General features: G+C 43.3%; 1 protein-coding gene across 7 annotated transcripts in view; it reads left to right on the top strand.

Moving 5' to 3' along the window:
• The window catches only part of FNIP2 (folliculin interacting protein 2), a 121,044-nt gene that overhangs the window by 34,565 nt on the left and 61,563 nt on the right, over positions 1–24,916 (top strand). For 3 of the 7 annotated variants that reach the window (XR_008390339.1, XM_037125722.2, XM_037125721.2), the window contains exons 1-2: positions 706–3,728; positions 23,236–23,362. Coding sequence is in view for 6 of the 7 variants with exons in the window: in XM_037125722.2 (XP_036981617.2) it covers positions 3,553–3,728; positions 23,236–23,362 (303 nt within the window). In the remaining variant the exon portion in view is untranslated. Of the gene's footprint in view, positions 1–705; positions 3,729–23,235; positions 23,363–24,916 lie in introns of those variants that run through there. The other 4 variants (XM_053658733.1, XM_053658732.1, XM_053658731.1 and 1 more) reach the window with 3 other exon arrangements.

Raw genomic sequence — 24,916 nt, 5'->3', positions numbered from 1 at the left:
TTAAGGGGAGGAACAGGACAAATGGCATTTTTACTTTTTAAAAGTCTTAAAATATTTTCTGTTAAGATAACATGAGTTATATCGATTGGAGTGAACATACGTCGTTAAAACTTCCAAAGGAACTTTTGCTGTAGTTGTAGGGGAGGGAAAAGTTTCCCCTCATTTCTACGTATAGTTCTTTTGGTTGGTCCAGTGAGTAAATTGACATGAGACAGATTTAACAGTCGAAACGAACCAGATTTATTATGTATGTACATATTAGGGTTCTGTAAGAATATGGGGCTGAGGACAAATTAGGCAGTTGAGGCTTATATGCCATCATGAGCTAAGAAGAGAGTTGTTTGGACTTCAAAGAGAAGGTAGTTAATTCACAGGCAGATGAGAAGCAGCAAAACACGGGGTAACAAACTCTTCTCGGCCGCCCAGAAACAGTGGGACACTGAGGGGACTCCAATGGACTTTGCTAGGTTTCTCCCCGTCTGCCACACTTAGTGCATAGCATGTTAGGGTGAAGCTCCCTTCCTCTAAGCAGGGTGTTCTGTCTGAATCCCTTCTAGAAAATAACCAACTTAAAATAATCAGTATCTCAAAAAGGCATGCACTAGGGTAGCAAACTCTTTTCCCCCTTGTAGTAAATGAGAGGAAGAGAAAGTGTGTGTGTGTGTGTGTGTGTGTGTGTGTGTGCGTGCGTGCGTGTGTGCGTGTATGTATGTACGTACACCGGCATCCTCTGGGCCAGAGTACATGCACAAAGAAGCATACTTTTTGTTGCAGTAGATTCAGGTCATAATTTTAATGTGAATATACAGTGGCATTAAATGGGTCAAAAAGTTATATTGGGGATTTGGCAGTGTAAGACCTGTCTGAGGTACAAAGATGAAGGTCAAGACCTAGTTTTGGTACTCAAAGAGTTTATGATCTAGTTAGGATCTTAAGACACGGACAGTACTCTTTTGCACAAGCAGTTATGCATTGTGTTAAAAGTGTGACTTAAAAAAATTATAGAGGAATTCAAGAGAGAAAAAGATCTGTCAGCCCAGGAAGGCCTCCTGGGGAAGATGGAATGAGGACCGAGGAAGTGGTTGTTGCTGCCCGGTTCCCAGGCCAGCAGCAGGGGCACCCTGGGAACTCAGAAGTGCAAATTCTGAGTCTCCACCCCAGATGTGCTGAATCATAAGCCCTGGGGCAGGCCTAGCAATTCCTGTTTATAAGCAAGTCAGAGTTTTAGCCCTGCTCTACCAAGGAAATGGTGGCTCTGAGGTGTGCCGACTGAGTTTAGGGAGGAGCAGTGGCTGGCACGGAGTGCGTGTTCAGGTGAAGACGGCCGTGATGGGGGAAGCACACAGGAGGGTTTAGCGTTCCCTGTGCGCTGGGTGTGTGTTTGAGGAAACTCGTTCCCCAGTGCAGTCTGGTCCTGATGTCGTCAGATGTCTGTCGCACCCATGTTGTCATTTTCACCTCCTACTGTCCTGATCATTTAGAATGTTTGCATCATCTGGATAGGGAGTAGAATTTGTATTTGATAACAGTATTTGAAATCTTTGGAAAATATAAAATACCAGAAATTTTTAACAGCTTCGTGGATAACTACTAGGTAAATGTATATACAGTCTACACGGTTTAAAGAGGGTTTCATATCCTTTCATCAAGTCCTAAGTAAATATCTTCTAGAGACTGAAGTTTTGAAACAGAAGTTTAGTCTTATACCTAAAAATTAGGATGTGTTCCCTCTAGAGTTTTCTCTACGTAGCTGATAAAATTCAGTTATTTTGGCATTTTTAAAGATCCCATCAACATTGACCTGTACTTTTGTCTCTCCTGTACGTGAAGACAAGGTGAGCCCTAGCTGAATCAGAGGTGCCCATCTGGGGCTTCACTTGGGCCAGGTGTGTTTAGGTGGGCCTGGTGGTGGTGAAAGGCTTTGCTTTTGGCCTTTGCATGCCTTTGTGCATGGAGCCGCCTTGTACCGAACACAAAAACGTCACAGTACTTGCAGGAGTGACCTCTGGTTCTCTGTGAAAGACAGTTGAAGGGAGAAAAGAAGCATCCATGGCTGTGCTGTGGCCATGCAGTTAAGCTTTAAGTTTAAAATGTGTTTTCTCTTTTCTGGGAAAATGAACTCATTTTTTCCTAATCTGGTTTTATGTTCGCACTGTGCATATAGCATGTTCCACAGAGAAGTCTGGTCTCTGTCGTAGGTGTGCTGTACTTTGTATTTCTTAGAAGAGGATATATTTAAGATCTTTTGGGGGTTTGTTAAAGAGGAACTTTAGGGTGACATACATAGTAAAGTCTTAAGGTAACAATGAAGACTTCTGCCATGGTAGTATGAGATTTTTCTCACACTTGTGTAGTGAAGTATGTGGCTGCCATGTATGAAGATGCACTTATAATCTTCTGAAACTAAATACCCAGCCAAGTTCATCAGACATTAAGGGTCTGATCATGTTTTCTTCAGCCACATTCAAGGGTAAGCAAGAGGGAAGGAATTGGGACAGTCCTTTAGTTACTGTGTCAAGATTCGACCTGCATTTTTAGGGACCTGTGCTTTATTTCTTCTAAAAGAAGAATTTTTACCTTGAACTCACAGTGCTGTAGAAATGTTATTCCATAACATTATTCCTATTTTACAGATGAAGAATGTCAGTGTCAAAAGTAAGAACCGAGCTGCTTCTGTCCTTGGGTTTTGAGAGGTCAGGGCTCTCTTGGCTTGTACAATGCCCGGGCTTCAGGAATTCAGTGTGAGAGTGTGGAGGATTTGTGGCTTCTCTATATTATTCTTTTTCTTCTATGTATATGTATTTATATAGCAGTTTAACGTATGCATTTGATGTTAAGGCAAGGATGTGTCCCTACTCTCCCCGTGCACATCATTTTCTGTACTGTAAGCCCTACATTTGTCTGTGGTGTGCAACCATCCTCACTTGCCATAGGCAGAATTTTGCAAGGTTTCAGAGTAAGACCTGTCAGCTGACGCTTGCTCACATGAGAGCCATTAAGAGGGTGGTGTGGCCAATGTCAGAACAACCTTGCAGCTGAAGGCAAGCCACTGTGTTTGCTCAGAGCGGTGTGAATAGGTCTTGTGACCCATTACTTGACCGCCACATAGTTTCTAACAGAGGAGCTCAGATGGAGTGAGTCAGTCCAAGCTGCTCAACCTGTTGAGTGCTTTTCTTTTGCCAACAGGAGCACAAGCTTAGGAACGAAAGTGGGAAGTGGGATTTGGACTTGTCTTGTTTATAATGGGTTTGCTGAGAGCATGTTTTATAACATGATGGATGCATCTGACTTCCTAAATCGTCTGGCGGGCTTAATTTACATAACAAATGAATGTTCCTTTTTTTTTTTTCTTAAGAAAAAAACTTGAAAGAGGAAATTCGTAGGCTGCTGCCAAGTAGCTTCTCTCAACCTATTGTATAGGGATTGCAATGATCATTTAGGGCGGCTGATCACTGCGGAATATTCCTCAAACAACAAAGGCTCATCAACACTTGTGTCCAAGTCCATGTCGATAGTCAGAATAAACCGGAAGAAGGTCAAACTGCTTAGGAGATGTGTGGCGGCACAGCAAAGACCCCAAACCGGCCTGGGGCCCTGCAGAAGTCAACCGGTTGTGTGAGTGATGCTGTTTCTGGTGCTGGGAGGACTTACAAGACACTTTTATGCACAAAGATTAAAAAATGTGCCAGGGTAGGAAGGGGCACCAAGCACATGGAACTGGACAACAGGTTTGAAATTTTAGTTCTTTTTCAAAATCTAAGTCAAATTTTAATTTAATTCTCTGTGTACCAAGCAGATGAAGTTGTATTGATCTGAAAGCTGTTTTGTCCCAAGAGTGTTTCTCAGTGGGAGACTTGGGCCGGTTGGGGGGTGTGCAGAAACAAGTTCTTTTCTTTGTAGACAAGAGGCAGGCATGGGTATTTTCCCTGTGACTATTTTTTCTGTTGCCCATCTGCTTTATTATTAACTTTTCATTACACCTGCTCCTGGAGCCAGCTTACATCCTTGTCCTGCGTTGCAGCTTGAACTATACTGTTCACAGCCTAGTTCTTATCAAGAAAGAATCACAGACCTGAAGTTCCACCACAGTTGGTACGTGGGCGCCAGAGTGGGAATTCTCCCCTATGGTTTGAATGGCCTGTGGATGGTTGTGCTTTTCCAGTAGGAGACACGGTGAGCCCATTCTTCCTCTCACGGGAAATCCTCTTCATGGGAAGGATGGTATTTTGATGAGCTATTTTAATTATAGCACTAATCTAAAAAGAATAACGTATTTGCTGTAGTCTTTTAGGTTGAATATTTCATTCATTTTAGAAGAATTCATTCATTTTATTGGTGGTAGCTCTTAATTTAAACATTCTTTGTAAAGAATTTTATTACCTATCAATGACAAGGAAAAAGCCTTTGAAAATTCCATTTCATTCCAAAATATTGTATAGATAGATAGTAAAGAAAATCATAAATCTGTTTCTTAGTTGGTTGAAAATATAGTTTCAGGATATAGTTTCTGTCCTATAAAAACTTTGTTTCTTCAGTACGAATTTAACAAATCAGTATACATTCCACTCCGGTGTAAGAACCCAGTAGTTTGGAGAGTTTGGGAGAGTTGTGGAAATCATTTTATGGGCGTTGGGTCACATGCTCTCTACTCAATTAAAGAGACACATTTGTAGAGGAAGAGGTAATGGATGATGTGGTACATTTAAAAATATACTTGAGTGTCTGTCTAGATAAGAGCTTCACTTTTATCCTCTCCGTTTTTCTGTTTCTCATTGAGAAAGGACAGCGGAGGGAAAAGAAAGCGAAGGATTGACCCTCAGCGTGTCTGGGTCTTGGTCCGGGTTCTGCCCTCAGTCCCCCGGCTCTGCTGCCCGGGAGCCTTGTAACGCTGGGTCAGTTTCCTGGCTTTTGTGCGTCCCACTCTCAGCTGTAGTCGTTCAGATTATTTAAAACATTCTGTCTTCCTCTGAGAGTCTAAGATGCAGGCAGCATCAGGACCTTCTGTATTCCCTGTTTTTGTTATTTGTACACTTCTAGATTCTCCAGATAGGCATTTGAGGGGGAGGGGTGGCATCCGCATAGGAATATGCAGGGCCATCCCAAATTATTTTAAAAACTTACAAAGTTTTCGGTACGTACGTCTGCTCCTCACTTTCAGTGAACTTGCTATTCTTTGGTGGATTTTAATCATTCCCATTTAAACAACACTTTAACCTTAACAAAGCACATTCATATCTACTATCTTCCTCCCTGGTTTGAACTTTTTTTAGATTTACTTCTCTGATGCTTACTTTTTTTTAGAATTCTGCTCAGTGATGACATACACGTGTCATTTAATTGGAATTCATCTCTAGTCAGACCAGTTGTCGTGGTCGACCTCATCTACTTTCTCTTCCCCTTCCTGCAGGCTCAAAATCGTATTCTGTTTTTGCAGTGTTGTGTTTGGTTTCCTGCACTTCTTCACCACGTGGGCCAGTCTTGAGGGCACAGTGAATTATTGACAGGAGCTGCACTATGAGGCTCCGGCTCCAGAGTGCTCACAGAGTTACCTGTTTGTCCAAGTCAGGTGGCCATCAGCTAGGTGTGACTTCCACTCCTTTGATCTTAGGTATCTTAAATCAGTAGTCTTAGGTGGTTGTCTTAGCACTAAGTATATTTTCAATCCACAGTTTGGAATCTTGTAGGTGGTGGGTTGACTTAAGCTGTACTTAGAAGCAGATTTTCCACTGCAGTGGGGGTGGCCCCCCCCCCTAATTCTGCCTTGTTCAGAGGGTAACTGTAGTTGTTCAGAGGTTAACTGTAGTTTTTCTTCCCCTTTCCTAATGCTTTTCCAATTATTCAAAGGTGAGGATGAAGATTCCACAAATACAGTGGATTCAAGTTGGTTGGATACCTAATAATTGGCCACAGTGTAAAATTGACACAGTTCAGGGGAGAAAGAAACATTTTTATCTTCCCAGTTATGGTTCATGTGAAATGAAACATTTCAGGAAAGAAATTTGTTCTCTGTATGTTCACTTCCCTTCTCAATCTCTAGAATGACAGATTTGGGGTTGAGTTCATTTCACAAAGTAACAATCAACAAAACCTAAAGAGCTTGATGAGGCATCTTAAATGGTTTTTCAATAAAATATTCCTTGCTAAAACTCAACTGAGATCTCATAACTCTGAAATTTGATGCTGGGTGTATCGTATAGTCTTCAAAGAATTGTTTTCAGTTTTCTTTCTTAAAGTATCGGCGATAGCAAAGCTACTTAACAACTGGGTTTTTCAGATTTTCCCAACAAATTAGATGAATACCCAGGGCTGTGTGTATGAGGACCATGGGAGTACCTGCCAAGCTGATCTGTGGCCCTTGTTCCTCTTACGGCAACACAGAATTTGACAGGCTTGCCTTAAAGAAGCACAACCTCCACACACCAAAGAGGAACCGAAACAACACTTCAGAGTTAATTGCGCTTTAAGTTTCACATCTTGAAATTTGGATTCGGAAGAAATTCTTTGTACTGCTTTGGGCCCCCAGAATGGAAGGAGCAGAATACTTAGTGAATTAATTTATCCAATTTACCCACAAATTGGATGAACTAACTCTACTAAAAAAAAAAAAAAAAAAAAAAAAAAAAGGCTGCAGATTGTGGTAGTTGCTTAATGAGAAAATAAGCATGGAAACCAGGATCCATCTTCCCCACAGTGGACTGCTTCACAGAGATAAGCCAAATGTGATTTTACTCCTGGTCTTTACTTGTCGTAGCTAGGGTTTCTGGCTAGGAAATACAGAAATAGCCACAGATTTGGAGGGAGCATGTGCTAAGGAACAGACTGAAAAATTCTGAAGATTTTAGTCAAGGGCTATTAAAAGATCTAATGCAGATTGTAGAAGTGGGGAGAGTTTCTCTTGTGTTCTCCACTTAGAAACACTGTGTGAAAAACACTCCGCTGTGATACTCCTTCCAAGAAGTAGCTGTTGGACAGGTTGAATGAAGTGGTCAGGAAGGAAAAATAAACCCTGGTCAGCTGATGGTCTCGTGCTTCCTCACAGGCTTCACAGGGAGTTTGTAAGTTGCTGGCCGTGGCTCTTTCAGATACACTGGGTATCACTGTCACGGGCTCTTCCACCCTTTCTGCATTCTTTCCCTTTTCACTGATTTTAGTGGCCATGAGGAATTTTCTTCGGCCAGTTAAAAAAGGCTCTTTCTACCAGTTGATAGTTGGGATTTAGAGATGTAATTCGAGAGTGACTGACTAACTGAATGAAGGAATGCAGTGGTAACTTAGTATTGTTGCAAACTAGTAAGGGATTTAGGTTAAAAGAACATCCATCTCTTCCCTCTGAGGCCGCATCTCTAACTGGGAATGAATCCGAGCAGTCTCATTACAGGGATTTTGAAGGTGGTGTGAACTCGCTTCATAGGAACTGACAACTGACATCAACTTTTGTCTGGGTCTTATTTTAAGAATTGATGGTGTAACAGGGTAAAGCCCTTGTCATTAGTCACCGTAACTAATTGTTTCCAGAATGACAGTGTTCCAGACGGAAGACAAGGTTACTCCAGCCCTGGGGTCCACAGGCCAGTCACTGGGCAGCTTCTGAGGCCTTTCCCCCCGGCATTGCAGCCTGGCTGTGTACTGGACTGGAGGACCCTCTCAACGAGCCTCCAGTTCCTGGGGCTCCTGTTGTGACTCCGGCTGTGAGTCAGCCTGTGGCTCAGCCTTATCCTCCTATTGTTATAGTAACAAAAGGTACGTAACCTCTGAACAGTGATGTGGCAAGCCCTGGTGGGAATTGGTGAGAGCAGTAATAACCTGTGACCCATCTAAGATTATAGTTAAACTCCCAGTCAAAACTCAACAAAGGGAATCCAGCCTGTGGTCTCTAGAAACACCAAGGTTCCTGGCATCTATCTGTCTTCTCCCTTTATGGGCTACAAGTTGTATGAAATGTTGAATATCAGGTACCCTATTCATCCATTAATGCTTATATATCAAAGGGTTGAATCCTTCTCTTATCTATTTAGAAAGTTTTAAAAAACCCAATTTTTAGGTCTTCGCAGAACAGATGTGAACTCACTACATCATTTCCTTTTACTTTTGTGCCTTCCCCAGCCCAAAGGCCTGGGAAGAAAGAGGGGGAGAGGGGGAGGACGGGAGGAGGGAGGCGAGGGAGGGAGGGAGGAAGAGCGAACTTAGTTCAGCTAGAGTAGTTTTCCCACTTACTAGTTTATTTTGTCAAGTTCAACTCTCACAAATGGGACCCTATGCCAGATATGGTAGAATCATCTTTGACCAAGGGAGATACACTGTCTTCATGCTCTCGTGATCTGAGGGGTCATCTCTGCCTTGAGCTCACTGTGTCTTTGGAAACATTCCCTCAGGTGTCTATTTGTTTTCTCTTCTTAAAAAATAACACACACACACAGAAGTGGTGGATTGGGTCACTGATTCCCAAATATGAGAAGTGTTTTTAAAAATGTAGGTTCCTGAGTGTGAAGTGAATTCAGATCCATTTTATCAAATTCTGGGGGGCTGGATCCTAGAAGCTTTGTTGATTGAAAAAACAAGCAAAAAATCAAGCAAACAAAGTTTCTAGAGTAATTTCAGTGCAGTTAAGTCTGAGAACCTCCAGGTAGGTGGTGTCTGAGGTCCTTAGTAGCTCTAATACGATTGTCTGTTACTGACCTATGAGACCCAACGATGTGAGAAAAATAGGAAGACCTTGAGTAATCAAGGGAATGAAAACTGTCTCAGTGGTGTTAAATTGAAGTAAATTGGAAGATCTAATTGGCCTTCTTAAGCGATTTCTGAATTGGGCAGTATCCCAGTTAGCAAGCAGACAGAAGCCCCAAAAGCTGTACAGTGTGGAAGGATTTTATAGGCATAAACTGGGCAGGGCAAGAAGGTTATTAGCGAAAGAAAAGAAAGGATTGCTTCAGGTAGGCTGCCTGGGTGGAGGTTGTCTTGCCAAATTGCCTTGGCGTCCTTTGGAAGGAGGCTGGGGAGGATCCGTGTGACGAGGATCCGTGTGACGAGGCATTGGTACTGACCAGGAAATTCCAGACCGACAATGAAGATTACGTTCCCGGAGAAGGCTGAACTGCATTTAGGTCAGGTTTTAAACCTAGGTTTGGTGTCATGGGCTTTAGCACAAGTGACCCCGTGCTGGGCCTGTGGTTTTCTCTGTAACAGTGATCATCTTTTTCCATGCGAGGAAGCAGGCCATGTGGTTGTTTGAGGAAGTGTGTTCTCAGCGGAGGCAATAGCCAGTGCAGAGACCCTAAGGCAGGGGCCTGCTTGGAATGCTCCTGTGGGGGAAATCATTTTCCTTCATCCTTCAGAGTTGTAGCCGGTCAGATCATTCCAATGACATGCAGGAGATTAACGGGAGAAAATGAAGTTTTAACACACGCATATGGGGAATTCACATACGCATGAAAATTCCAGACATTGAGAGAAACTGAAGAGCGTATGTCATTCAGAATTAAGGCAGGGAAGTGAGGCAGTTTACAAAAAGGTGAAAAGAGTTCATGTTCAGTGAGCAGATGCATTGGTCATCTTGAAATAGTGGGACACAGGCCTGGCTGGTGCAGCTCAGTGGATTGAGTGCCAACCTGTGAACCACAGGGTTGCCGGTTCAATTCCCAGTCTAGTGCACATGCCTGGGTTGCAGGTCAGGTCCCCGGTGGGGGGGCATGCGAGAGGCAACCACACGTGGATGTTTCTATCCCTTTTTCTCCTTCCCCTCCTCTCTCCAAAAATAAATAAATAGAATATTTTTTAAAAAAGAAAAACAGTGGGACATTGAGAGGACTTTGGTCGGGGTTTCCTGGGTTTCTCCCCGCGGTCGGTCACTCCTAGCTCATGCTGAAATATAGCTCCCTTTCTGGTGAAAGTCCTTCCTTTGTCTAAATTCTTTTAGGCAGGTGGGGGGGGAGGTCAAAGGTTTTTAGGGAGTTTTTCATTTCTTAAAAATAACCAGCTTAAAATAACCAGCATCCCACAGAGGCGTATTTTGAGGTGGCAAACTCTGCTCCCCGTCACCCTGAAAGGGAAAATACTGCCTAAGGACGGGGGAGGTTTGGGTTCAGAGTGCCCACGGTCCTGGGGGGCGGGGGCATCCACGAGGCCGGCTGTCACACTGGGAGATGACGGGGAGGTGGCGGTGGCCTGCCCCCGATCTCTCTCCCAGTGGCCCTTGCTTGATAACTACGATTCCTGCTACTAGAACCTCATTTCTTTGTACTCCAACCTCGTTCTCTCTAGGCAGTAACTGATACCTCAGTGGGAACTGAGAGAGAGCTCGTTCCTCTGTCAGGGAGAACAAGATCACATGAGAGGGCGGGGCGTGGTCCGTAGAGCCGTGTGGGGGACAGACCTTACCCCCTCCAGCTGGGTGGGCAGGACCGAGGGGAGACCGCCTGTCATGTTGCGGAACGGGGACTCAGACTTTTGAGAGCTGTTTTCAAAGCTCGAGTGATGTGCCCTTGGTTTCCATCCTCACGGGGAATCCCTAACAGACAATGGCAGACCAAAGTCGTCTTCAGAGAATGATCCCATCACAGACTTGACGTCTAGTGCTTGTTACTCAAAGTTCCTATATTTTAATCGACAATTAAAATATTTTTTTCCTTTTAAAAGACTTTCTAGTGCAGTTCTCGGTTCACAGCAAAATTGAGCAGAAAATAGAGCTCCCTTCTGCTCCTGTCCCTCCCTCACAGCCACAGCCTCCCCTGCTGGCACCCCCCCCACACACACCAGGGCAGTGCCTTTGCCACAGCAGATGAGCTCACACTGACACATCTCAGTCACCCCAAGCCATGGTTTGCATTGGGGTTCGCTCTGGGTGTTGTATATTTTATGGTGCTTGATTAATGTATGGAATGTATCCATCAATGTAGTGTTACACAGAGTAGTTTGTCCTCTGTGCTCCACCTGTTCAACTCTCCCTCGCCCTAGGTAACCACTGACCTTTTCACTGTCTCCAAAGTTCTGCCTTTTATAGATGTTTTTGGTTGGAATCATGTAGTATGTAGCCTTTTCTGATTGGCTTCTTTCACTCAGTAAATATGCATTAAAGGTTCTTACGTGGTTTTTTTTCATGGCTTGATAGCTAATTTCTTTTTGGCACCAAATAACAACACTCTATTGTCTGGATGTAGCACAATTTATTTATTCATTTACCTACTGAAGGACATCTTGGTTGCTTCCAAGTTTTGGCAGTTATGGATAAAGCTGCTGTATTCCCGTGTGGACATAAGTTTTGCTCCTTTGGATAAATATCAAGGAGCATGATTTCTGGATCATAAGGTAAGAGTTTGTTTAATCTCGTAAGAAACTGCCAACCTTCTCACCAGCAGTGAATGACAGTTTCTGTTAGTCCACATCCTTGTCATTATTTGGTTTCGTCAATGTTCTGGATTGTGGCCATCCTTGTAAATAGGTCTGTGGTGGTACCTTATCGTTGTTTTAATTTGTATTTCTCTATCGGTGTGTGATGTGCAGCATCTTTTTATGTCCTCATTTGCCATCTATGTATCTTTTTTTCTGAGGTGTCTGTTCAGATTTTCTTACCATTTTAAAATTGGATTGTTCTTTCTCTTATTGTTGAGTTTCATGAGTTAGTTGTTTGCGTATTTTGGATACCAGTCCTTTATGTGTTTTGCAAATATTTTCACTTGGTCTGTGCCTGTCTTGGTACTGTCCCAGAGCAGGAGTTTTTAATGAAGTCCAGCTTATTGGTTCTTATTTCATTTCATGACTGTGACTTTGGTGTTGTCATCACCATGCCCACGGTCATCTGGAATTTTCCCCTCTGATATCTTCTAGAAGTTTTATAGTATTTCATTTCATATTTAGGCCTGTGATCCATTTTGAGTGAAGTTTTTGTGAAGGGTTTAATTTAGGGCCAGTGTCTGGATTCGATTTTTTGCATATGGATGTCCAGTTGCCGCATCGCCTTTGTTGAAAGGTGATCAGTTGATTACATGTATGTGAATCTGTGTCCGGTGTCTCTCCTCTTTTCTATTGATCTGTCCCTTTTCTCACCAATACCAGTTGTCTTTATTCCGTAACTTTGCAGTAAGGCTTGAAGTTGGGTAGTTTCAGTCTTCTGACTTTGCTCTTCTCCTTCATTATTGCGTTGGCTATTCTGGGTCTGGCGCTTCTCCAAATCCACTTCAGAATCGGTTTGCGGATACTCACAAAAGAACTTGCTGGGATTTTGATTGGGGTTGCACCGAGTCCATAGATCAGGCTGGGAAGAACCGACGTCTTCAGTCTTCCTGCCCACGCACGTGAAGTATCTATTTATTTAAGAACGAACAAACATTAGTTATTTAATTTATCAGAGTTTAAAACTTTTCCTCATATAGATCTTGTACACGTTTTATTAGATTTGTATGTGTTTGGGGGGGTTCTAGTAGAAATGGTATTGTGTTCTTAATTTTAAATTCCACTTGTTAATTGTTAGTATGTGTTTAAAAAATATTTTTATGTGGATTTTGTCAGAGTGTATAAAGCAAGCAAAAAAACATTTTACACGGGTTTTTTAGAGCATGGCTGCCCTCATATCAGGCTGTAGCTTCTCTCCTCTTCTCTTTTTAAATGCCTCCACCTTTTTCTTAAATATGTTTTCTGACTATCAAAATGATACAATTTTATTATGACATTTGGCAAATGCAAGCAAATACAAAAAGGCAAAAGATATATTCATTCTGAAGGGAAACCAGAGCATATAAATGTAAGCAAATATAAAATGTGAAAGCCCAAATCACCTATAATGCTGTCATACAAATCTTACTACTGTAAACATGCTTATTTCTTTGTACTTCTTCCTTGATACGGATGTAAGCTACATTGTGTTAACAGAGTCATATTGTATATTAAGCTATACAATCTGCTTTCTTACTCAGTATGATACCACAACATTTTCCCCATGTTATTAAAATGTTTTTGAGAAGAGTTTTTAATGACTTTGTAATATCTTATTAAATGGCTTCAAAACCTTAGAGTATGTTCTGCAAATGGATATTCAGATTTCCAGTTACAATGCAGAGTGACCCTGTTTTTGTTCAAATTTCTGGCAGTTTTCTTGGTAGGGAATCTCCCTTGTAGGAACTTTGGAGGAAACCCATTTTTCTTCCCCAGCGGAATTTGAAAATTGAGAGAGAGAAGTTGTCAGGTAGACGGCCAGTACAATACCTGCGGTGGGAAAGTTGCTGGCCCGGGTAACAACAGTGGTCTGCCCGGTAACCGCAGAGCGAGACTGGTCTGCCCACCTGTCCTGAGCAACCCGACACCCGAGGGCCTGTCCACAGAGGGCCACTGTGAAACTCGGTGCTAGGAGTGGGCGATCCGGTCAGCCTGGGTGTGCTCTGCGGGCAGCAGATGCCCGCAGGTAGAGGGGAATTTACCATTTGGTACTTCCCCTTCTTCCCCTGCGACGGAGCACATGGAGGGGACAGCGGTCGGGGGTGCTCTGCTCCTCAGGATGGCGCCTCTACTTGTGGGAAACCTGGGGCAAAGGCGAGGAGGCCCCCAGCTCTTTTAGAGGTTAAATCACCTTCGAAAGGAGTGAAGGTTCCTGTGACTATGAGTGGATTTTTTTCTTTACATTTATTTCATAAAGCATGTTCTCTATACATCTTCAGAGATAATGCATTCACTTGGTTTGACAATAGCAAATTCACTGAACTATATATACACATATTCAAAATGAATTCCTCCCACCTCTTTATTCTTTCCCATCCCCTTTAAATAATAAATTTTATTAGTTTCTTAAGATTCTTTTTACATTAATTTTGTGCAGAAGTAAACAAATGGAAATATGTTTTCTTCTGCCTTTTTACACAAAAAGTAGCATGTTCGACACCAGAGTCTGGTCTTTGCTGTTTGGGCTCCGTAGTATAACCTGGAGAAATTGAGGGTCTTGCTTGTTCTAACACACTCTCTCCAGCAGCCACTTGGTATTCGGTTGTGTGAATGTAGCATAAGTACTTGAACTTGCACCTGTTACTATCCTCCCCAGTTGCTCCAGTCTTCTGCTCTTACCAGACATGCTGCAATCACGTTTTAAAAAATCTGTCCAGTTCCAGAAGTGGGGTTGGTGGGTCCAGTGTTAAAAGTGCCTTAGGTATCGTTCTAATACCTGCGACAACTTACCCTCCATATATATATGTGGTTACACCATGTGGTGCCTCTGCTTGTATTTCTCTCATGTGGGATGTCGAACTTCTGAATTTTTGCCAGCCTAATAGGTGTGTGATGTTTAAGTTGCTCTTCGCTTGCTAAGAGTGAGGTTTGGCATTTTTTCATGTCTTTAAAGACCATTTTACCCCTTCCCCTGTGAAATAGCTGGATCCATTGCCCATTTTTCCTTTGGTTTGCCAGTCTTTTCTTTATTGATTCCTGGTTGTTCTTTATATATTAGGGAGAGTCTTTGTCTGTAATATGAGCTGCTAATTTTCTGTGAACTTTTTAAACAGGCTTTGATAAATTTTTTTTTACACGTTGTGGTCATACCGTATACATAGTCTAGTATTCTGCTTTTCAGTCTTAACATGATATCACCAGAGTTTTTATTTCTCAGGTACAGCCTGTTTTTGCCCCTCAGAAGGACATGCAGAGGGAAGGTCCTGGGAAGTCGATGCTGCCCTGACTGGTCTGTGGCTGATGTTCAGGTGATAGTGTAGCGGAGTTGGAAAAGCACAGAATTTGGCATCAGGAGACATTGGTTTGAGTCCTGACTTTGTTATTTAATGGTTACAACCTTGTTAAAATTTCCTAACTTCTGTGTAAAACGGATTATGTAATACAGGCTCCCACAGGACATCCATGAAGGTCAGCTCAGGTGAATTCTGGAAAAACGTTTGGCAAACTCTGAAATGTTAGGCAATTATTTACGTGTGTGCTGTGCAGCTCGGTTCACTGTCTTTCCCTTCCCGCAGCCGAACGGCAGACATTCTGGAACCCCTGTCTCTAGGCCCTGCGGGGTTACGCTGTAAAGAAGGCAGTTCCCAAACATGATGGAAATCAATTTGATACAATAATAGAACAGCAATAACAAACCCAAAGCCATAAATAGGTTTACTAAATGAGAAGAGGAATTCGTTTTTTAGAGATTTTGTCCTGTCTGTGGAGGAGGCAAGGGATGAAGGAGGACAGGAAAATGTGGTGTATGCACGCTGAGAAGAAAGCTCAATAAATGTCATTGTCTGGGGCCACACCACATATTTGAAACTAAGTCTGAATTCTTTGAATTCATTAAGGTGGTTCCCCTGTAGGAGTTCACCCACTGCCACATGCTTCAGCTACCAAGAAGCCTCTTAAAGCAAACAGTAATTAAGGTTGTTTGTCTTCAGGCAATAAGAGAATCCTGGGGGGGAGTAGGGTGTCCTGTTGTGTTCCTGTTTCATTGTTTATTTTTAATTTTTCAGTTTAAATTTTATTGTATATATATATTTTGACTTATTTTTTAGAGAGAGGGGAAGGGAAGGAGAAAGAGTGGGAGAGAAACATCAATGTGTGGTTGCCTCTCATGTGTCCCCTACTGGGGACCTGGCCTGAAACTCAGGCATGTGCCCTGACTGAGAATCGAACCGGTGACCCTTTGCTTCACAGGCCCGTGCTCAATCCACTGAGCTACACCAGCCAGGGCTAAATTTTATTGTATATTTTAAAACATTTTAATTTTAGTAGGAGGTACGGCAGTCATATGGTTACATACTGGGAAGACAGAGTCTAAGTGGGTGCTTCCAGGACACTGGCTCCCGCGTTCCTGGCTCTTTGTTGGCCATTTTGGGATTAATCCTCAAGAGGGCACTTCGGAGGCAGGTACTGTTTCCCATGTTTGCACGTGAGATACTAAGGAACAAAAAGTTCAGGTAACTTGCCAAAGTCACAGAGCTAGGAAGAGCCAGAGCAAGGACTTGAACCCAGGCTTCCCGCCTCCAGAGTCTATCCTCTTCCTCACTGTGCTGTTCTGACAGATACTTAGTCAACACTGAAGGGAGAGCCTTTCCCTGTGCTCTGTAAAGAACCTACAATGAAGTTTGCTCGCTTCTCTTCCTCAACAACCCAGCTTTCTACTCCAGACACAGCCAGTGTTACCGATTTGTTACACCGTATGTCTTTCCAGAGATACTCCGTACCTACGTAATAAAACCCAGGGCTTTCCCGTTTTTCCTTTTTAAAATATATATGGTAGCATTGTAACACAGTGTTTTGTGTTTCTTTTTTTAGTGAAAATTATGTCTTGGCCCTTACATAATTACACGAGGAGCCTCCTCATTTGCTGTTGTTGTGTGGGTAGAGTGCCACACTGTGCGGCCGCACCACCTAACCGTCCACGGTGGTTCCCAGTCCGTTGCTGTTCCAGACAGCGCTGCAGAGAATACCTTTTTGTACGGGACTATCTCGGACCGGTCTGTCTGTTGTCTCTCTTTCCTTTTGGCCTCCCCCGTGCCTCACCACTTCCCCATGTGCTCATCTGTACCCATCTCTTCTAAAGATATTTACAGCCAAAGATAAATACAGTTTCTGTTTATTTTGGCTTTTTCATTTTGCAAACAAAAGCCTTTACAGAGAGAGTCATGCTTCTGACCTCTGAAAACCTCTGGGAAAATAGAATTAGTACCTTATTTGCATACAATTTAAGTGGATCTAGAATGAATATATGTACAAGGCAGTGTCGTAAATATTTAGTTTGAAGTTCATTCATCTGTCTCTTATTAGTACACACAGCCCTGCTGGAGAGGATGGGAAAGCTTTACATTTGAGAAAAGAGGAATCCTGTTGATGCAAGTTAGCTTGCAGCAGGACCATCATTCAGCTCAGTAATCCTGGAATATAGTCGTGAATGCTGGCCGTTCGGGCTGTGCAGACAACAGCATGGAGGAAGCAGCTCAGAGACTGTTGGATACTGCGCAGGTGGAGATGAACAGCAACGCTCTCTTTTTTGTGGGGTTGCACAGGTGGTTTCTAGCTTCCCCTAGCTAGCAGAAAAGAATGAGTAGTGTTTTTTAAAGAATTAAAGGAATCATTTTGGAAAATATGGGGCATACTTAAAGATTCTGTGCATTTTTAAAGGGGAGAAAGGGAAGAAACGGGAAATAATAATGTAATAGCAACAGAACCCAGGAAAGCTAGCCGGGGTTGAGTTTTGGTTGGCACAGTGACCACCCCACCCCGTGTCCCTCTTACCTCAAAAGAATGTGTACTTTTCCTCTTCAGATTTTGTTAGCATCTTCTGAAAGTTTTATCAATTGGAGGTGTGTTTATATTAAGAAACATGCTTGTCAAAGTATAAAGTACATCTAGAAGGGTTAAAGGTATGCTGTGCAGTAATGTTGATTAAATGTTGATTGATACATTAAGATTGCTTTTCTCTCAATGCCTGGATCATTTATCGTAAATTATACTGTGCAATTAATAGGTAATTTGGGATTATAGTGTGTTAGGGTTGGAAGGATGAGATCTTGAGGAACCGTTTTAGTCCCAGCCCATCCTTTTATAGAAGAAACATTGTCCTCGGAGGTGAAGGAGTGTTTCTATGATTAGACCACCAGGCCCGCCCAGAACCCAGGCATTCTGACATCGGGTACAGGGCTGTGCTGCTGATGCCAAGGTGGCCCTAGGGTGCTGCCGTCTGGGTCCTGGTGCGTGAGTGCAGCACACAGACTTGACCCATTTCAGAGTTGTACCTGACACGATCCTGAACTCAGGAGGGATGGAAGGAATTCTCTGTCTTCTCTTCTGTACTTTAGAGTTCCCTGTTCACAGCAGCCGCACCTCAGGCTGTGTTGTGACTCGTGTTCTAATATTTTGTCATTGCTATGTGAAAACATTATATAAAGACATGTGGTCTTAGCACGTGACCCTCACTCACAATCATATACAGAGCATTGTTTCACTGGGGGAGAAATAGGTTCTGAGTGACAGCCTACTCAGTCATGAACTTTGACAATCATCTTTGTTAGGGATTGGTTTACATTAAGAAAATATATGGGACCCAAATGTTACTTTTGTCCACCTTGATGTCCCCTCAGGCATAGTAACCATTACATTGGTCAATGGTTTCTTATGCTGCAATTCCAAAATCCTGAAATCTTTCCAAATATTGTTGGAACAGACATGAACTGAGGTGAGGCTGTTTATAGTCTCTATATAATCCACTTAGCATCAATACACATAACTTAGGCTGGTGAATATTAACTTGTTTGATTTGGGGTTTGCCTATACTTTAGTCCCTATAGGAAGCATTACATAATATGTGGTATAAGCTACTTTCTGTAATCTATAGAATTCCAGAACATGTGGCCCCAAGGATCTCAGTTAAAGGATTGTATATCTGGACTTATGTCTGAGTTATGCTTTACAGTTGTAAAAGTGCTTTCATACTTATTCTTTGTTTTTCCCGACAGCCTTATGAGATAGACACAGCAGGTACATTTTAGGAACTCTGAGCCCTGGACTAAGTGGAAAGTGGCAGAGCTCGAGTTAGCAGCCCTGTTTACCCTGGTGAACACTAATCCATATCCCAAACATGACGCCTCCTCTGACTCGCACTCCTCCCCCCGCTGTGCGGACTTGACCTTTTTATCCTTTAAATTTCCCATAACCCCTATAGACATCTATCTCTGTACCTGTAACAGTATAGTTGGCTTATTTATTTATGGGTTGGCCTTCCTGTTTCAGATTGTAAGCATTTTGAGGCAGGAACTGGATCTAGTTGATTCCGAGTCCTGGTATCCGTCATGGACTCTGAGTCGAGCCAGGTGCTAGGAGCGTGTGGAAGGCATGAATGCAGTAGTGTGCCTTTGGACTCACATGGCAGTGAGTGTTCTTTGGTGATATGCCGCCAGTCACAGGGGCTGGTTCTTTCATCCCACATGTTTCTTTTACAAAGGGGATAAAGGATTTACATATCTCCTACTTTCCTGAAGGCAGAAAAGTTACAGCCAACATTCAATATACATTTCTTTCATACAATAGGCGGGATATACACAACTGGAGTCATTTTAGCTTTAATGTTATTATACTTTGCAGTCATTTAGAAATTATATGTGTAGGTTAGCATTATGGGTTAGAGTCTCTAATGAGAATTGGACCCTTTAAGAGCCTTTTTGCTATACTGTTGACCACAGGACAGCAAATTAGTGCTGGGTCTTTTTGTAGTTCCCCTGAAACTACACCAGGCAACTTGTGTGGCTAAGGCTGTGTCAGTACAAAGCAGGGGCAGAGAGGGAAGTCCACTAATTTGCAGATTCCTTTCCCTCTTAGCCATCCTCTGAGTATAGTAACCTAGCCCTGCGCCCTCGCCAAAAAAAAAAAATTTCAAATTTGTTACTGCCATCTATTTACATAATTTTTGGTTAAAATAAATAGCTTGTTAATTGATGGGAAATGGTGTACATTTGCACTGGCTGGGTGAGCTCTGACCGCCACCGCCAGCACAGCTTTCCCTTCCGCCCCGCCCTAATCTTCCTCTGCTTTCTGGGTCGTCAGGGTCTCCATCTGGGTCTCCTCGCTGTTGGTGAGCAAACCTTTGAGAGGGTTTCTGTTTGTATTTAGGTCCGTCCTTTCTCTTTCTTTTCTTGAATCTTTTGTTCCTTCCTTCCTTCCTTCCTTTCAAGAAGAGGAGCAGTGGGAGTTGGCAGAAAAGAGAACAGAGAAAAGGTTGCGGGTGGCTGCAAATGCAGTAAGTTTCATAGGACCACCAGTTACAGCTGTTCACTGCTCTATCCTGTGCCTGGAGGAGTGCTTGGCACATGGTAGGCGTGTTGGGCTACGTGTTCAATGGACGGTATCTGCCAGTTCTTGCTGTGATCATGGTTGGTTTTGTTCTGTTCTGTTTACTCTTTCTTGGATTATTTATATTTCCCTGTCATACCGGACTTTTTAAACATTCTCAATCTTGGATCACAAGACTGCTCTTTAGACTCATCATGTGAACTTATTTTTGACTATATAAGGTTGTTTCTTTGTAAGAGCAAGAAAGTAAATATTTTCGAAGTAGTCTTCTTTCATAGATCATGCTTCAACATGATCGTACTTGAGCCCGCTTCTAGCCTGCTTCCTGTGAAAGCCCAGGGGAGGAGTCAAACACCAGTGCTAGAACTGGTCTTGGAGGATGTAGCAGATCACCCTGCAACAAATCACACAACTGCCGTTCACGGCCCTATTAGCCGTGATGCCTTGAAACACTGGGTACCAAAGACAGTATTGTTACAGAAGAAGGTGAATAGAGTTTTCCTCGTAGTTTATAAAATATTTTGTAAGGTATTTGGATTAAAAAAATTGGACAGTCTATATATATATATATATATATACTTCCCCCCTTTTCTACATCTTTTATTTTCATCTTTTTAAAATTGAAAAATAATATTAAAATTTTAATGAGGTATTGTGATCATTATTAAATGAACCTCTTGCAGAGGCTGCCCTCTGTTTGATGGGTGAGTTGGTGTTAAATTCTCAAAAATAAGGATTGAACAGCTTGCTTTGTAAATTATAATGCTGTTTTAGCAGAATGTAATTATGGGAGCAAAACAGATTGAATAAAAAAATTCAAGGTAATTAAATTTATGTTGAGTTTTCACTTTTAAGAACTTTAACCTGTGTACTGTGTTTTTAGTCATCTCGTGCAATTTTAACATTTAGTGGTTTGGGTACAGTCATCAGGACTTTCCAGTTTTACATGCCAGAAAACTAACTCCAGGAATGGTATTTCCTCAGGAATAGCTGGCTTCGACTGCCAACAGGAATCTGTCTGGTCCCATTGCTCACTCCTGCCTTCCTCCACTTTGACTCTATTTTCAGGAAGGCTCTTACCTCAAACTGGCAAAAAATAGGCACCAGCAACTCCAGGATTACCGTTAATCAGCAGAGCAACCAAGTGTGGGGATTGGCTGGCACAGCCCAGCTGAAGGGCATATGGTTGTAGCTGATCGCCAGACTGGACCGTGGTCTACCTCTAGACTGAGAGGAGCAGAAAAACGAGTTCTGCCGCCATGTTATGAAAATTAGGAGGAAGGGGTGCTCAGTATGGCAGCTTAGAGCGTGGTAGCTTAGGGAGTGAAAAGAAGGTACAGCCAGAACTTTGTTTTTTGGTGCTGGGATCGAAGAAAACAAGTCGGCCACCCTAAAAGAACATGTTCAGTGTTAACTACCATTGCCTGTCAAAAGGATAGGACCGATAATGCCCAGTTTGTGATTGTGTCCTAGACACTGAATCAGTGTTAAAAAACAGCAATGTTACAAATTCTCGTAAATAATTATGATAATTTTGGAGCACTTTCGGTGCCTCGGCCTGTGTGTGAAGCACTTTCCACATCTCATTTGCTTCCTACGGCAGCTCTGTGAGGTGGGCAGAAGTACTCCCACTGTGCCCGTGAGGGACTGGGTGCTCCGAGAATTCGGATTGGAATCCAGACTCATCTGACTTCACTCGTTGCGCTGTCTGCGAGCTTCACAGTTTGCTTCGCTGCTGTCTCCCTAACTGCCCCTCCTCTGTCCCTTCAGGACGACTAACCCTCTGCCCGCAGTCTCCAGGCAGTCAGCGCCTTTTTGCTTCAGGCCCGGTCCAGTCCACCACCAGATCTTACCAGTTCTGCCCCTTAACCTCTCTCCGGTGTGTGCCCCCTTTTCTGCACCTCCATTGCTGACACCGTAGCCTTCCCTGTGAAGGGCCTGAACGCATAGTAAACTCTATTTGGCCGTCCTGCTCCCAGTTTTAATCTGCCCCACCTGCTTCCCTTAGAGCAGTCAGATTGAATTTTTAAAAAATGTAGACCTGAATTTATCAACTTTTGTTTCCCTTGGCTTCTCACTGCCCCTGGGGCAGGATCCTGGCTCCTGCCTGCCTTCCCAGTCTACCTCTCAGGCCCTGTTTCTCCTTCTCGCTGTTTTTCTTTTCTTTCTCAAATGCGTCACTACCTCCTCGCTCTTCCCATTGTGTTCTTCATTCTCACCCTGTATCTCTTTAACCCTTCTTCAAGTTCGTGTTTAAATGTCACTTCCTTAAGCCCCTGGCTGGGTAGCTCAGTTGGTTAGAGCATCCATTCACCAGTGTGAGTCGGATCCCGTGTCAGTTCCATTCTGAGTCAGGGCACATACAAGAATCATCCAGTGAATGCGTAACTGAGTGGAACAACAGATCAGTGTTCCTCCCCACCCCGCCTCCCTCTCCCCCTTCTCAGATCTATGGATCAGTCAGTAAATGTTACTTCCTTAAGTCATTTAGGGACTTTCCTACCCCTCTCCCCGGCCTCTTAAATCTGAAAACATGAGACTCGTCACAACCTTTACGTCTGCAGTCTGTAGTTATACTACACACACACACACACACACACACACACACACACATATGATTATTAGCCTCGTGTTCCCCACTAACCCATGCACTTACTCCATGTCGGCAGGGACCAGGTCTGTTTAGTTAATTAACTGCCGAATCTCTAGCATCGATTCAGTGCCTGGAACATAGGAGGCACTCAAATATGTGTTGGATGGATTAACAGACTAATAACTGAATATGCCCAAAGCTGTGCATGTACCCTTTCTATAATTCTCACATTCCAATTTCATTTTTTATTCAAGAACAAGCCTATATTTAGAGCAGTTTTATCCCAGTGGCTTTTGGTTTGCTTAGGAATAAGCCATGCTTCCTTTACTTTTGATTGTTTTAGTAATTCAGATGCTATGGAGTGATACACTTGGCTTTCAAAACTTCCATATCAGAGCCAGCCATGATAGAGAAAAGTACTAAATTTTGGGGTATGTACTTCTTCCCAATTTGACGTGAACATGGGTGGGTGCGAGCGGAAGAGAGAAGGCCCTACCGACTTGCTCCACCTGGTTCCCAGCCCAGTGACACAAAAGCTTGAACCACCCCCAAACCAGAGGTGTGCCATTCCCAGAACCCAGATGTCCAAATGTAGTTTTCTCCCCATGTCCTTAGGATTTCTGGCCATGAACTTTGCCCAAAATGCTTTGGAAAGAGAATCACTAGTAGTTCGTTACTTAAAGCAGTCTTCCCCACCTGTGTCATGGACAGTGGCCGTGTTCGTATGGCCCACTGGGGTCCACGGTCAGGCTGTGTGCTGGGGTCTGAAGGGCTGACGGTCTCTGCACGCGTGTGGCCTTCTGACGTGCACACAGGCACATTGGTTGGCGACTTTTCTCTTCATGATTATTCCAAGCATTGCAGAGACGATAACCTCTTTCTCCCTTTTTAATCCCCAGTTGGTCATGTTCGGAGTTTGATCTGAACGAGATTCGCCTGATAGTTTACCAGGACTGTGAAAGGCGAGGCAGACAAGTCTTGTTTGATTCTAAAGCTGTTCACAAGATTGAAGAGGTGTCAACTCAGGTATGCAGTGCAGATTTGCTTTCTTCTTTTTTGCTTGTGCTTTTAACCACCTGTCTGATCAGTCATTTATTAATCATAATTGTCTCTTTGGGCTGTATCATACACTGCCATTGCTAATTCAGAAGAAACATAAGAAAAGGTTCCTAAACCAATCCCCCCAGCTGCATGTGTATTTTTATTAATACACAGGTGAAACTGTTAGCAAGTAATCGTGACAGAAGCTGAGTAGTATGCCGTAAATATTACTAGAGGCGAATTTGATGGCGAGTTGCAGTCTAGCAGGGTTTCAGTACCAAATATGTGCAGTGTAATGGGAAATCTGAGAACCCTAAAATTCATAGAGTGTTAGCCTGAAGGGAAATTAATAGGTCATTCTGTCTAGTATTTCTCATAGATGGTGTTACAGCACAGTGGGTCAACAAAATTAGGTGGCTGTCCTCAGGATAGGGCTTCAGTATGCTAACACGCATTGCCATCTTCATTCAAAAGGGAGTGCATCTCAAACCTGTCTGCCTGAGGACATGTCTAGTCCTTGTTTTAAGTGGCAGTCAGGGAGGTGGTGGCAGTGGTGTTGAGGGGCAGGGCATGGGGGAATCTGGGGGTGGGTACAGCGAGGACAGAGCAGCTCTGATCCCTTGGAGCCGGAATGGGGAAGGTAAAGTGATGCATCCAGGTGAGGCTCAGAGTCTGGTCCTCCCTGAGTCTTCTGGGTGTCAGTCCAGGGTACTTGTAAGTTGTCACCTTTAGATCTTTCATTCTCATTTCAGTAGTTATTCAGCTGTTTGCAAATGAAATAAATCAATTTGTATTCATTCTTTTCATGTTTAATGACCTGCTACCTATATAGGCCTAATTCTGGCAGTTTATAGATTGTGTAGCTAAGTAAATGAGTAGTTTATATTACATTTTTTTATCTCATCAGGGCCAAGGGGCTGATTTCCTGCTTTTGATATGAATCCTTTCTGCAGGAAGGAAGTGTTTGGTTAAAGGTAGTTCGGCTGGGTGGGTTCTGTAGTGCACGACAGTGGAAGTCTGCCAGGTGGCTAATCATTACAGGAGTTGTTGGGCTTGTCAGGTAGGTTGGGTGGGGGGCGGGGGAGGGCTTGAAGTCTCTCAGGTGATTCACCTGTAGGCTTTAGAGCTAGATTTGTATCAAAGCCGAGGGGAGCCAGCACTAGGCCCTGGGTCTGGTATGTGGGATGTGGCTCCCCCTTGATTTCCCACATCACTTCCTGTTTTCCCTGAAGACTCAGGGCAGATGGTTTAGTTGAGGGCTCCTGATGGTCATAACAGGTGAGGGGGAAAATTCATGCTTTTTTTTTCAAAAAGCAGCTGGAATCTTCAGGACATCAGAGCAGTGGTGACTCTGGAGTCTGGAACATAAACTTTCTTGGAAACACTCATTTAATCAAAAACACTATTAGGTCCAGGGAGGTTTGTAATGTGCCTGTGGCTACAGAAAGATTCAGCGGGTGCCGGACCCACTGTACCAGGTGCTGTCGCCAATTATAGACTCTCAGAACGTTGTGCCCCAGCAGGGGGTCTAGCAGTCGG

Source organism: Artibeus jamaicensis, unplaced genomic scaffold, assembly GCF_021234435.1.
Source record: "Artibeus jamaicensis isolate MK-2021 breed Jamaican fruit bat unplaced genomic scaffold, CSHL_Jam_final scaffold_537, whole genome shotgun sequence".
Lineage (NCBI taxonomy): Eukaryota > Metazoa > Chordata > Mammalia > Chiroptera > Phyllostomidae > Artibeus > Artibeus jamaicensis.
This window is presented reverse-complemented; position numbering and strand designations above follow the sequence as displayed.